Below are 13755 nucleotides of genomic sequence, written 5' to 3'. Positions count from 1 at the left end.
TCCATCACACAGTTGTGGCAGGGATCCCAGGAGGTGTCCATCTGCCTGATCCAGAGAGGGAGCAGGGCCAGCAGGTGCTCCCCAGGATGGCTGTGTGGGGAACACAGCCCCAGGGAGCACAAAGGAACAAGGACACAGGAGGGAAAGGAGAGAGTGGCAGGGGACAGAGGCAGGGATGGGCTGTGCTTGCCAAGAGCCCAGGCTGGCCCTGTCCTTCTGCAAGGGCTGCTGGGGTTGCTCAGCCCCTCGGGAAGCAAGAAGCCGATGCTGCGTGCCCAGGGCGGTTCCATCCTGGGAGTCCCTGGGTTCCTTCCCCAGGGCCAGCGGCAGCAGCTTCAGCAGGGGAGGCACCTGGTGCCACAGAGGCCACTGCCCAAGCCAGAGAGGCCAAAGCCCCCAGAGCTGATGGGCACTCCCTGAGAGCTGAGGATGCTGCCAACAGCAGCCGAGGTGGAGGATCCCACGGCGGTGTTCTGAGGGAAGGAGCTGAGGATGGGGCCGGGCAGGGTCACCACCACGGGCGAGGGTTCGATGATGACGGTGGAGTCCTGGCACTGCCTGACACAGGGCTCATTGCAGCTGTTGGCCAGCGGGGTGGGGCCGCAGGGCTGGCAGGGCCGGCACGGGCTGTAGCAGGACATGGCTTGGGGCTGCAGGAGCACCTGGGAGACAGGGCAGGGGAAAGCAGAACACATGGAGTGGGTGAGGGTCAGCCTGTCACCCCACCATCAGGGACCAAAGGCATGAACAGGAGACAAGCCCAGGAGCTGTACAGAGAGACCCACAGGCTTCTCCATCCTCAGAAGATCCCTGCCAAGAGCTACCCAGGGAAGATCCCTCTGTGGTCCATATCTTTGGAAACAACTAAGACAAGCCCAGCTTTTGCCCCTGTTACACTTTCTGCCTCCTTCCCTCATCCATGACAAGAATCCATAAAGCATAAAAGAGCATGTATAGACGGAGAAACCCCATGGGAGGAGGAGAAGGATGAGAAAAAGCTTCAGACTCACCTTGTTCTCAAGGAGATGGAGGTGAGAGGAGTGGATGAGAGAGGGAGGAGAAGGTCCTGCTTTTATACAGTCCCTGCACCGCCCCAGGCCCACAGTCACTGCACAAGGACACTCATTTTCCTACAGACTCATCTCAAAGCAAAACATTCAACCCAATGGCACAGATTGTGGTTTGGTTTTCATCTATTTTGCCATTTCATTTCCCCATTTCTGGCATTCCCACTAAGTCATGAAGGCTCCTACCATGTGGTGGGATGAGAAGTCCCACAAGGATTTCTTGTGCAGGAACACAATAGTATGGGCAGGAAGCAAGACTCAAGTTGTCCCATGTGGAGTTTTGTACTTCATTTCTACCTAAGGGATTTGTTCTCTCTTGGGACAGTGCCCTCTCTTCCCCCTCTCTTCAAGCCAGGATGCATTTTGGCTGCACCTTTTGCACCCTGACCTGGAGGACACACCAAGTCCTGCCAATGTCAATTCTGTGCACACCCTGAGCTGTGGCAGTGCTGCCAAGCAAGTCAGGCTGAGGGCAATGGCCTTTGGGCTGCCTGGAGCTGTGGTGTGTGGGCTCAGCCCAGTGCTTGAAGATGGTTTTCCAGGGTTAAGGATGGAGCTGCCCTTGCTGGAAGGGAATACAGCCCTGCCTGGGACAAAGCCTGCAGACATCACACACTCCTGGCTTGGGCTCACAACAAAATTAAAGCGTGACTCGCCATGGGTCAGGAGAGTTTGGCTTTGGAGATTTGCCTACTGAGGGCATTCCCTTGCCCTCCTGGGACGCGACCCAGCTGCCTCCATGTCTGCAGGGCAGGGAAGTGCATCAGGCCTTGGTGCAGTTTGAAATCTGGATCTGCATCCAGGTCCTTTCTGAGCACACCTCGTCCCTGAGCATTCCATGTTGGATTCTGTAGTGATTTTCTCTATCACCTCTCCAGATATCAAGACAAATCTGGCTGGCCTGTTATGCCCTGACTCCCCTGTCACACCTCTCTTGAACCCAAGATACTTTCTGACTTTCTTCCAGTTCTCAGATGCATTCCATAGTCACTGCGGCTTTCAAAGGGAGTTGAGAAAGGCTTTGTACTGAGCCCAGTGAACACAGAACATCAATCCACACACACTCATGTCAGACCAGTGTGTCTGAATGTTCCTCCATCAGATTCTGTTCTGCTTGGGGAAATCTTTTCTGTTGCAGTTGTTGGAGGATTACCAGGAACGTGAGTTCCCGACAGCAATTCCTGATGGTAAAGACCAAGGACATGAACCTTTGAGCATGTTCACCTTTCCTGTACCCCCTGCCCTCAGGGAAGCTGCCCTTTTGAATAGTGGGGCTGCCTGTGTCCAAGGCTCCCTTTATGGATGGCCTGTCTGGAGAAGACCTTCTTATTGCCCCTCCATGTGCTTTGCCTGATTCAGCTCCAGGTGGGCTTTGGCTTTCCTAATGCCTGGCAAAAGGCATTTAGAGGAAGAGAGCTGAAACACTGGCACAGCCTGGCTGCCTGGACATGCTGCAGCTCCTGACCTTTGCAGAGAGCAGAGAGAGAGGGAAAAGAGAGAAGCAAGTGAAATGTCCATAAAAAGCGGATTATTTGGGTGTCCTCTGACACGTGAAGTGCAAGGCAGGGACTCTTCCTGCAGGGGATGCTGCAAAGAGTTGATTTTGACTGCCCTAAACCAACATTCCCTGCCTTCATCCAGCAACTGGGTCATGTGCCCTCCCTGCCATGGCTCTGCCTGGGATATCCTTTGCTTCTCATCACAGAACATGAAAGGATCCTGCAATGCAGGGCAGGAATGTTGGAAATGAGGAAATGAAAAGGCAGCGTAGATGGAAGCAAAATGTGAATCGCTGCCACTATGTGGGATATTTTCCTTTGAAGATGACTCTGATGAAAAATTACCGCCCTTGTGCAGGACTGTGGGCCTGGGGCAATGCAAGAGCTGTATAAAAGCAGGCTCTTCTCCCCACTCTCACATTCACTCCACTCACCTCCATCTCCTTGGAACAAGGTGAGTTTGAAGCTCATTCTCCTTTTTTGCGTTCTTCTCTGGGATTTCTCTGCACATACCTGTGACTTTGTCCCACGTGAGATCTTGCAGATGCTTTTTGTGAAGAGGAAATGAGTGGGAAGTGTGTGACTGCTGGGTCTTGGCAGAAGTAATGCCCCAGATTTTGGCTGGTTGGGGACGACCCTGGGCTTGAGATTTTGGTGGGGTTTGTATGAGGGGAAGAGCCCCTGTGCCTCCAGAAACAGCCTTCAGCTCTCATTCCCAGCTCATGCCTTGGCTCCCTCATGCTGAGGTCACAGTTGGATCCTTACCCAGCCCTTGTGATTTACTTCCCTCTGCTCTGTGTGCCAGGTGCTCCTGCAGCCCCAAGCCATGTCCTGCTACAGCCCGTGCCGGCCCTGCCAGCCCTGCGGCCCCACCCCGCTGGCCAACAGCTGCAATGAGCCCTGTGTCAGGCAGTGCCAGGACTCCACCGTGTTCATCCAGCCCTCGCCCGTGGTGGTGACCCTGCCCGGCCCCATCCTCAGCTCCTTCCCACAGAACACCGCCGTGGGATCCTCCACCTCGGCTGCTGTTGGCAGCATCCTCAGCTCTCAGGGAGTGCCCATCAGCTCTGGGGGCTTTGGCCTCTCTGGCTTGGGCAGTGGCCTCTGTGGCACGAGGTGCTTCCCCTGCTGAAGCTGCTCCCTGCTCATTGGCCTCCACCTGGATCCCCCTCTTTATCTCCTTTTGACTCATTAAATTGTGCTGCATCCCAGCCTGTGCCTTTGTGTCTTCCTTTGCCCTGCAGACACTGTCCCAGGGCAGAGATGTTGCCCCAGGGGTGTTTCTGGGAGGGGGTTGTTGGGGCTGGTTTTGCCCTGGCTGTCAGCACAGGCTGGCATTGGGATGCTCAGTGTGCACTGAGTGACTCTCTGGGTTCTGAGTTTCTCTGCCTCTTTAGGTCAGGACAGAATTTCCCTACATTGTCCAGGGACAAACATGCTCTCTGCACTTCTATTCCTTTTCCTTTCTCAGCTCAACAGCGTGACACAAGTACTCAGGCGAGAATGTGTTACTGACCAAACAGAGCTACTGGATTGCCATCATACTCCAGCAGATCCCATGGATCTGAAAGATTTCTGTAAGGGAGGGACAGAGTGCCTTGTGCCACCTTCTCACAGACCCCAGTTATCATGGGAGCACAGAATGGGTTTGGTTGGAAGAGATTTTTTAAGGTATTTCGTCCTACCCTCCAGCCATGGACAGTATCTCGGCTCCATCTCACATATTCCTGCTTAAAACACTTGCCCCTTGTCCAGTCACTTGATATAATGTCTCTCTCCAGTTTTCTTACACCACCCCTTGATGAACTGAAAGGCTGCAATAAGGTCCTCCAGATCCTTCTCTTCTCCTGAATGAAAACCTCCAGAGCAGGGGTGAAGCATCCATGTGACAATTCCCTGGAGGGCAGCTCTCCTTCCATGCAGCCCCCAGTCCCTATTGATTTCTGAGATTGCCCCAAGGCAGTGTCAGGGCCTTGCACTTGGCTTTATTGAAATTCCTGAGTTCCACATGGAAGCTTTCCTCAAGTCTGTCAGGATCCCTGTGGGATTTAAACCCTCCCATCTGGCATAGCTCTTGCTCCCCTCAGCTTCATGTCATTGCTGAGGGTCACAAATCAATGAGGTTGGAAAAGACCTCCAGGATCATCACCTTGACAAGATGCCCCTATGGCCCCTTAAGCACATCACAAAGCGCCACGAGGGTGCCCCCAATCCTACTGTCCATGTCACTGATGCTCCCAGACACTGAGGGCTGTCAGCAGCACCCTGGGCTGTGCGAGCAGGAGTGGAGCCAGGAGATGTGGATGCTGCTCTGCTCAGCCCTCGCCTGCTGCCATCCCCCGTGTGGGAAGTGAATTTGTAGGGAATTCTCAAAGGCTGACAGAAGGCCCACATTGCATGCACCTGTTGACAGACGTGGTTGAGAGAGAAATGGAACTAGAAACGAGTTTCAAAGTTTGGCTTTGCAAATAGAACAAATTACATTATAGAAATATAAGTATGAAAGATGCATTGCATTAGGATGCACGAGGGGTAATTTTAGATGATTGGCTTTAAGGCATTTGCAGTATGGGATGGATAAGCTGATAGGCCAAGATACACTAATAATGAATTCTAATTAGGAAATAGTTGCTTTCTAAATCTAATAGCATGAATGATAACATCTGTATTTTCTCACCCTTCTTACGAGATTGAACATAGAATAAAAGTTTTTAAAATGCCTCTAAGTATTCCCATCTCCAGGTCAGAAAAAAGCATAACCTGCACCCTGTATTGGGCACAGGCTGTAATGCAAGAACCACCAGGACAAAGCAGGCTGAGTTTAGTGCAGGGTGGCCGGGATGGGAAGGAGATCAGAGCACTTGACTCAGGCACAGGGATTGATGGGTATGGAGAGGAGAATGGTTTGGTCAGGGAGAGAAAATCATCCTTGGAGTAGACAGGGCCAATGAAGAGGCTTGGTTCATTCTGTTCACCGATGTCACAAGGGATAATGACTCAAAACATTTCCCCATTTGTGGAGACCAGGGTGCTTTGGTGAACTGGGGCAGGTGAGCTCTGGCTGTGTAATGGCCAACCTCAGATCTAGTCCGACGAGGGTGAATGATGGGCTTTGAATGAGGCAGGAGGTGGGTGCTGGTGCCTCTTGTCACTCGCAGCTGCCCTCCCTTGCACAGACCACTGGGTTGTGGGGGCCCCTCTGTTCCCCAGGGGAAGCACCAGGACATTCATGTGTGGCCTGACAGTGTTCATCTCTGCTGATGGGCCACATTGGGCCAAAACCAAAGCAACTGTGCTGGCTGTGATGGGCACCTGTGTTGTCTTAGAAGGTGTCAAGGGCTCCTGAATGGTCCCATGTTCCACGACATTACATGATCCAGTGTGAAGCTCCCTCCTCCAAGGGAGGATCCTGAGCATCTCCACTGGAAACTGAGTGAAAATAAACCAAATAGATTTTATGTTCTGTGGATTAGCCCTGGCATTTTCTCCTACCACTTTTTAGAGACTTCCCCCACCACCTGACAGGTCCAGTCTGTGATCACTTTGACCAAGACTGCACAGCAACCAAGTCTCATCAAAGGGCGTATGGCAGGAGAGATCTTCACAATCTTGCCCCTTATCCCTCTTCCTTCATTTTGCCTTGTGCATGTCCCTGGGTGATGTGGTTGCTATTTCATCTTGCCATGCTTTCATGCTGTTGTATCGCTTTGGAAAATAAGAGCCAAAATGGCAATGGATGTGTTTTCCTGTCCATCACATTGTTCTACAATTATCCCTCAGTGTGTAATTACAGACACTGATCATTCAGTGCTGATTCTCCCTAACCAATCTCAAGGGCTGTATTAACAAGAACCTGGCTTACCCCTCACCTTCTGCAGTGGGTCGTAGCACAGACACATGGAGAAGGGTAGAAAGCAGCAATGCCATAATAAAGCACATTCAAGTCTCCCATCTTAAAAGGCTCTCAAACACCTTCTCCTACATCTGTCTCACAGAACCATCCCTGAACAACACCTCCCTCCCTGGGGAACCTTGGGAGACCAACAAGGGAGGAAAGGATGACACAGATGCATGGGCTGGGCTGCAACAGAAATTTAATGAGTCAAAAGATGAGAACAAGGCCGCTCTGAGTGGAGGCCTCAGTGCAGAGAGCAGCAGGGTCAACTCAGAATCTCCATCACACAGTTGTGGCAGGGATCCCAGCAGGTGTCCATCTGCCTGATCCAGAGAGGGAGCAGGGCCAGCAGGTGCTCCCCAGGATGGCTGTGTGGGGATCACAGCCCCAGGGAGCACAAAGGAACAAGGACACAGGAGGGAAAGGAGAGAGTGGCAGGGGACAGAGGCAGGGATGGGCTTTGCTTGCCAAGAGCCCAGGCTGGCCCTGTCCTTCTGCAAGGGCTGCTGGGGTTGCTCAGCCCCTCAGGAAGCAAGAAGCCGATGCTGCGTGCCCAGGGCGGTTCCATCCTGGGAGTCCCTGGGTTCCTTCCCCAGGGCCAGCGGCAGCAGCTTCAGCAGGGGAGGCACCTGGTGCCACAGAGGCCACTGCCCAAGCCAGAGAGGCCAAAGCCCCCAGAGCTGATGGGCACTCCCTGAGAGCTGAGGATGCTGCCAACAGCAGCCGAGGTGGAGGATCCCACCACGGTGTTCTGTGGGAAGGAGCTGAGGATGGGGCCGGGCAGGGTCACCACCACGGGCGAGGGTTCGATGATGACGGTGGAGTCCTGGCACTGCCTGACACAGGGCTCATTGCAGCTGTTGGCCAGCGGGGTGGGGCCGCAGGGCTGGCAGGGCCGGCACGGGCTGTAGCAGGACATGGCTTGGGGCTGCAGGTGCACCTGGGAGACAGGGCAGGGGAAAGCAGAACACATGGAGTGGGTGAGGGTCAGCCTGTCACCCCACCATCAGGGACCAAAGGCATGAACAGGAGACAAGCCCAGGAGCTCTACAGAGAGACCCACAGGCTTCTCCATCCTCAGAAGATCCCTGCCAAGAGCTACCCAGGGAAGATCCCTCTGTGGTCCATACCTTTGGAAACACCTAAGACAAGCCCAGCTTTTGCCCCTGTTACACTTTCTGCCTCCTTCCCTCATCCATGACAAGAATCCATAAAGCACAAAAGAGCATGTATAGACGGAGAAACCCCATGGGAGGAGGAGAAGGATGAGAAAAAGCTTCAGACTCACCTTGTTCTCAAGGAGATGGAGGTGAGAGGAGTGGATGAGAGAGGGAGGAGAAGGTCCTGCTTTTATACAGTCCCTGCACCGCCCCAGGCCCACAGTCACTGCACAAGGACACTAATTTTCCTACAGACTCATCTCAAAGCAAAACATTCAACCCAATGGCACAGATTGTGGTTTGGTTTTCATCTATTTTGCCATTTCATTTCCCCATTTCTGACATTCCCACTAAGTCATGAAGGCTTCTACCATGTGGTGGGATGAGAAGTCCCACAAGGATTTCTTGTGCAGGAACACAATAGTATGGGCAGGAAGCAAGACTCAAGTTGTCCCATGTGGAGTTTTGTACTTCATCTCTACCTAAGGGATTTGTTGTCTCTTGGGACAGTGCCCTCTCTTCCCCCTCTCTTCAAGCCAGGATGCATTTTGGCTGCACCTTTTGCACCCTGACCTGGAGGACACACCAAGTCCTGCCAATGTCAATTCTGTGCACACCCTGAGCTGTGGCAGTGCTGCCAAGCAAGTCAGGCTGAGGGCAATGGCCCTTGGGCTGCCTGGAGCTGTGGTGTGTGGGCTCAGCCCAGTGCTTGAAGATGGTTTTCCAGGGTTAAGGATGGAGCTGCCCTTGCTGGAAGGGAATTCAGCCCTGCCTGGGACAAAGCCTGCAGACATCACACACTCCTGGCTTGGGCTCACAACAAAATTAAAGCGTGACTCGCCATGGGTCAGGAGAGTTTGGCTTTGGAGATTTGCCTACTGAGGGCATTCCCTTGCCCTCCTGGGACGCGACCCAGCTGCCTCCATGTCTGCAGGGCAGGGAAGTGCATCAGGCCTTGGTGCAGTTTGAAATTTGGTTTTGCATCCAGGTCCTTTCTGAGCACACCTCGTCCCTGAGCATTCCATGTTGGATTCTGTAGTGATTTTCTCTATCACCTCTCCAGATATCAAGACAAATCTGGCTGGCCTGTTATGCCCTGACTCCCCTGTCATACCTCTCTTGAACCCAAGACGCATTCTGACTTTCTTCCAGTTCTCAGATGCATTCCATGGTCACTGCGACTTTCAAAGGGAATTGAGAAAGGCTTTGTACTGAGCCCAGTGAACACAGAACATCAATCCACACACACTCATGTCAGACCAGTGTGTCTGAATGTTCCTCCATCAGATTCTGTTCTGCTTGGGGAAATCTTTTCTGTTGCAGTTGTTGGAGGATTACCAGGAACGTGAGTTCCCGACAGCAATTCCTGATGCTAAAGACCAAGGACATGAACCTTTGAGCATGTTCACCTTTCCTGTACCCCCTGCCCTCAGGGAAGCCGCCCTTTTGAATAGTGGGGCTGCCTGTGTCCAAGGCTCCCTTTATGGATGGCCTGTCTGGAGAAGACCTTCTTATTGCCCCTCCATGTGCTTTGCCTGATTCAGCTCCAGGTGGGCTTTGGCTTTCCTAATGCCTGGCAAAAGGCATTTAGAGGAAGAGAGCTGAAACACTGGCACAGCCTGGCTGCCTGGACATGCTGCAGCTCCTGACCTTTGCAGAGAGCAGAGAGAGAGGGAAAAGAGAGAAGCAAGTGAAATGTCCATAAAAAGCGGATTATTTGGGTGTCCTCTGACACGTGCAGTGCGAGGCAGAGACTCTTCCTGCAGGGGATGCTGCAAAGAGTTGATTTTGACTGCCCTAAACCAACATTCCCTGCCTTCCTCCAGCAACTGGGTCATGTGCCCTCCCTGACATGGCTCTGCCTGGGATATCCTTTGCTTCTCATCACAGAACATGAAAGGATCCTGCAGTGCAGGGCAGGAATGTTGGAAATGAGGAAATGAAAAGGCAGTGTAGATGGAAGCAAAATGTGAATCGCTGCCACTATGTGGGATATTTTCCTTTGAAGATGAGTCTGATGAAAAATTACCGCCTTTGTGCAGGACTGTGGGCCTGGGGCAATGCAAGAGCTGTATAAAAGCAGGCTCTTCTCCCCACTCTCACATTCACTCCACTCACCTCCATCTCCTTGGAACAAGGTGAGTTTGAAGCTCATTCTCCTTTTTGGCCTTCTTCTCTGGGATTTCTCTGCACATACCTGTGACTTTGTCCCATGTGAGATCTTGCAGATGCTTTTTGTGAGGAGGAAATGAGTGGGAAGTGTGTGACTGCTGGGTCTTGGCAGAAGTAATGCCTCAGATTTGGGCTGGTTGGGGACGACCCTGGGCTTGAGATCTTGGTGGGGTTTGTATGAGGGGAAGAGCCCCTGTGCCTCCAGAAACAGCCTTCAGCTCTCATTCCCAGCTCATGCCTTGGCTCCCTCATGCTGAGGTCACAGTTGGATCCTTACCCAGCCCTTGTGATTTACTTCCCTCTGCTCTGTGTGCCAGGTGCTCCTGCAGCCCCAAGCCATGTCCTGCTACAGCCCGTGCCGGCCCTGCCAGCCCTGCGGCCCCACCCCGCTGGCCAACAGCTGCAATGAGCCCTGTGTCAGGCAGTGCCAGGACTCCACCGTGTTCATCCAGCCCTCGCCCGTGGTGGTGACCCTGCCCGGCCCCATCCTCAGCTCCTTCCCACAGAACACCGCCGTGGGATCCTCCACCTCGGCTGCTGTTGGCAGCATCCTCAGCTCTCAGGGAGTGCCCATCAGCTCTGGGGGCTTTGGCCTCTCTGGCTTGGGCAGTGGCCTCTGTGGCATGAGGCGCTTCCCCTGCTGAAGCTGCTCCCTACTCCTTGGCGTCCACCTGGATCCCCCTCTCCTTCCTTTTTTGACTCAATAAATTGTGCTGCATCCCAGCCTCTGCCTTTGTGTCGTCCTTTGCCTGGCCGAGATGCTGCCCCAGGGGTGTTTCTGGGAGGGTGTTGTTTGGGCTGGTTTTGCACTGGCTGCCAACACAGGCTGGCATTGGGAGTGCTCAGTGTGCACTGAGTGACCCTCTGGGTTCTGAGTTTTTCTGCCTCTTTGCATCAGAATGGAATTTCTGTAAATGGTTCAACGGCTTACTTGTACTTTCTTCACACACTTTTCCATTCAGTCGGCTCAGCGCTGCATTGGAAATACCAAGCAGTGAATGTCTTGCTGCAAGGACACAGGTTCCAGCTTCCCATCAGGTGCCAGGCAAACCCTTCCTAACAGTATTGTGCCCCTTTATCAGTTATTTGAAGTTCCATTGAAATTCACCTTGTACACTTGCCATGATGGGACCTGCCATTTTCCATTTCCCACCACGTCATTAACTTCTTCCTTCTGTCTCATCTACATCTACCCTATTTCTGTTTAAATGTGTTGCTCCTTGTCCAGTCACTGCCGGACTTGATATAATGTCTCTCTCCAACTTCCTTATCCGTCCCCTTTGCATACTGAAATGCTGCAATAAGGTCTCCCCAGAGCCTGCTCTTCTCCTGCATGAGAAAACTCAAGTGTCTCCCCCTTTCTCCATGGTAGGGGCAATGCATCTGTGTGATCATTTTTGCAGCCCTTGTTTGTTTGCAGCTGCTCTAACAGGTCCATGCTTACTCTGAATTGAGGAGTCCAACTGGATTCAGCTGGGGTCTAACAAGAGCTGACCTGCTGGCTGTATTTCTGTTTGTGCAGACCAAGACATGATTGAATTTCTGGATGTCAAGAACACATTGCTGGCTCATGTCCAATTTTTCTACCTCCATGATTTCTGGTCCATTCTCTGCAGGGCTGGTCTAAACTATTTCTCCTCCAGTGCTGGCCTTGTTGAAGTTCCTGAGCTTCACATGGGAGCAATTCTCAAATCTGCCAAGATCCCTCTGAATTGAAACACTTTCCTCAAGCCTCAGCTTGGTGTCATTCACAAACTTGTTGAGTGTCCACTCAGTCCCACTATGTTATTGATGAACTCATTAACAAATATTGGTCCCTGCACTGATCCCTGATGGGCACCAGTCATCACTCATTTCCATTTGGACATTGAGCCCATGAGTATAAATCCTTGGATGCTCCCCAAATTCTTTTGAGACTGTAACTTGCAGGTGAGGAAGGAAGCCATGACTCCCCAGCTGATCCCCTGACCATCAGATCCAGCTTTGCCCAGACCTCCCCCTTGGCTTTGGTGCTCAATTCTGCAGAAGGGGCATGTGGCCACTGCTGACATTTGTTGAGAAGCCTGGGTTGTGGAGGGCCCTGGAAGGGCAGAAACCCCAAAAGTCTCATGGAAGTGGATAGGAGGAGAGAAGAAGAGTAAGGAGAGAAGTTCAGGCACTTTATCTTGCTTGGCTGCCATCACTCTTTGGGGGCAGGCGCAAACCAGGAAAAGCCCAGGGTATAACAGGAGGTGGAACAGAGGACCAGTTGCTTTGATATGATTATTAAGAAGTTCCTCTGCCCAAATTAAGGTACAGATGAGACCATATGCTAAAGTTAATAGTATGAATTTTATTTAATGGCAAATGTGAGGTAGCAATAGATAGAAAGAAATAGGAGATAGAAGAGGGTAAGAGAGTGAGAGAGAGAGAGTTTAAGTTGAAAGATATCACTACCCCATGGTTCCAGCAGCATCCTTTTCATTTTTTCCTTCTGGCCTTCTCAGTGTTGGGGAACAACTTCTCTGAGTTGTTCTTCTGTGGTATCAGCTTTGTACAGTCCAAGTTCTAGGTATCCTCAGGGTGTAGATACAGTTCCCATAGCTTGCAAAGAAATATGTGTAAGCAGTTACTTCCTTTTCCACAGTGTGCCACAGTGGGAAATTTTGTCCAGATGTGTTAACAAGGATGCTCCCCAGATCAGACCAGGAATTATCACCTTTCAGATGCAAATCCCTCTCTCTGTGGTTACCTCAAGTTCCCACTGTAGTGGCTTATCTTATTCTGTGCCTTGACAGTGTTTAAGGCAATTGTGGTCTTTAAGTCTCTTACACCAGTCTGTACTGGCCTGACTGGGCTGGAGGTCATTGTCTTCAGAGCAGCCAGTGTTGTTCTGTGCTTCAAATGTAGCTAAACTACAAACGTGGCTAAATGTTTAGCCACTAAATGTGGCTAAACCAGTGCAAAGAACACACCAAAGCCTGACCTGCTACTGCACAGGGCTGGCCCACCATCAACACCATCTCTCTTTCTCACGCTGCATCACCCACAGTGGAGGCCAGGAGTGGGCAAGCAGCTGGAGCTGATACAACCAGGACAAATGACCTCAACTGACCAAAGGGCTGTTCCAGGTCATGTGAAATCATGGAATCACTGAGGTATACAAGACCTTTAAGATTAAGGGGTCCAACCATTAGCCCAACTCTTCCAAGCTCAACACTAAACCATGTCCCCAAATTTCACAAATAGATGTCTTTTAAATCCCTCCAGGGATGGTGATAACACCACAACACTGGGCACGTATAATATCATGCTTAGCAATAAATCTGTGGACAATCTTCCCAGAGAAGCCATTCTTCAGACACTGTGTGGGCATTGGTCTGCTGCTGCTCGCATGATTCCCTTGGAACCACTTGGTTTTCTCTTTTTTCTCCCATTCCTTCAAAGAATATCCTCATATCGACACCAGGGTATGTCACTCCCCTGCTTTTCCAATTCTCCCCCTTCCCACTGGCTCAGCAGATCAAAAGAAGCACTGCTCAGTGTTTACTGCTGCTCATAACACCACACAGACCCAAAGGCAGTGCTTGTCCTCTTTGTCCTGCTCCTTCCTTGTCTCTGCCCAGGGCTTCCTAGGAAAGTTTTTGGAGACATGGTGGCAGGAAAAGACATTGGGAAGGAAGAGAGGCAGCAGGTGTTGGCTGAGTGACTCAAAGGGCTGTCCAGAAGCAGCTGAGGGGGGGCTGAACTGCTGCAGGACACAGCTGGGCACACATGGCCCCAGAGCCCCGAAGGGCAGCTGACTTGGGACAACCAGCTCTGTCTCCCCACATCTCCCTCAGCCCCTGGCAAGCAGCAGCCCCAAAGCAGGGCCAGGGAAAGGGGCTTTGGCAGTCACCACATCAGAACAGGTCTGACTGCCCCGGCTGTGCCCTGGCACCCAGGGCTCTCAGCAGCATCCTGGGCTGTGCAAGAGGAGTGGA

At 52.0% G+C, this 13755-nt stretch overlaps 3 protein-coding genes and 1 pseudogene across 3 annotated transcripts; 2 read left to right on the top strand and 2 right to left on the bottom strand.

Annotated features, from left to right (window-relative positions):
* Nucleotides 1-335: 335 nt before the first annotated feature.
* On the bottom strand, nucleotides 336-1142 carry LOC115490686 (feather keratin 1-like; annotated as a pseudogene).
* A 2250-nt stretch (nucleotides 1143-3392) lies between these two features.
* Nucleotides 3393-3698, top strand: LOC140680713 (feather keratin 1-like). The gene has a single exon (XM_072919090.1). The coding sequence runs from the start codon at nucleotides 3393-3395 to the stop codon at nucleotides 3696-3698; it is 306 nt and encodes a 101-aa protein (XP_072775191.1).
* Nucleotides 3699-7074: 3376 nt separating this feature from the next.
* On the bottom strand, nucleotides 7075-7822 carry LOC100218826 (feather keratin 1-like). Its single transcript, XM_072919054.1, has 2 exons — nucleotides 7750-7822; nucleotides 7075-7382 (listed from the first exon to the last, which is right to left on the bottom strand). Exon 2 carries the CDS (start codon nucleotides 7378-7380, stop codon nucleotides 7075-7077), a length of 306 nt encoding a protein of 101 aa, XP_072775155.1. The 5' UTR covers nucleotides 7381-7382; nucleotides 7750-7822.
* A 2309-nt stretch (nucleotides 7823-10131) lies between these two features.
* Nucleotides 10132-10516, top strand: LOC140680712 (feather keratin 1-like). The gene has a single exon (XM_072919089.1). It carries the CDS (start codon nucleotides 10132-10134, stop codon nucleotides 10435-10437), a length of 306 nt encoding a protein of 101 aa, XP_072775190.1. The 3' UTR covers nucleotides 10438-10516.
* The last annotated feature ends 3239 nt before the right edge of the window (nucleotides 10517-13755 follow it).

Source organism: Taeniopygia guttata, chromosome 27 (assembly GCF_048771995.1).
Source record: "Taeniopygia guttata chromosome 27, bTaeGut7.mat, whole genome shotgun sequence".
Taxonomy (NCBI): Eukaryota; Metazoa; Chordata; class Aves; order Passeriformes; family Estrildidae; genus Taeniopygia; species Taeniopygia guttata.
The sequence above is the reverse complement of the archived record's forward strand: the minus strand, read 5'-3'. Positions and strand labels throughout refer to the sequence as shown.

Bases quoted from the DNA above. Each gene is read 5' to 3' on its own strand.
- LOC140680713 (XM_072919090.1), top strand. From the start codon at position 3,393: ATGTCCTGCTACAGCCCGTGCCGGCCCTGCCAGCCCTGCGGCCCCACC.
- LOC100218826 (XM_072919054.1), bottom strand. From the start codon at position 7,380: ATGTCCTGCTACAGCCCGTGCCGGCCCTGCCAGCCCTGCGGCCCCACC.
- LOC140680712 (XM_072919089.1), top strand. From the start codon at position 10,132: ATGTCCTGCTACAGCCCGTGCCGGCCCTGCCAGCCCTGCGGCCCCACC.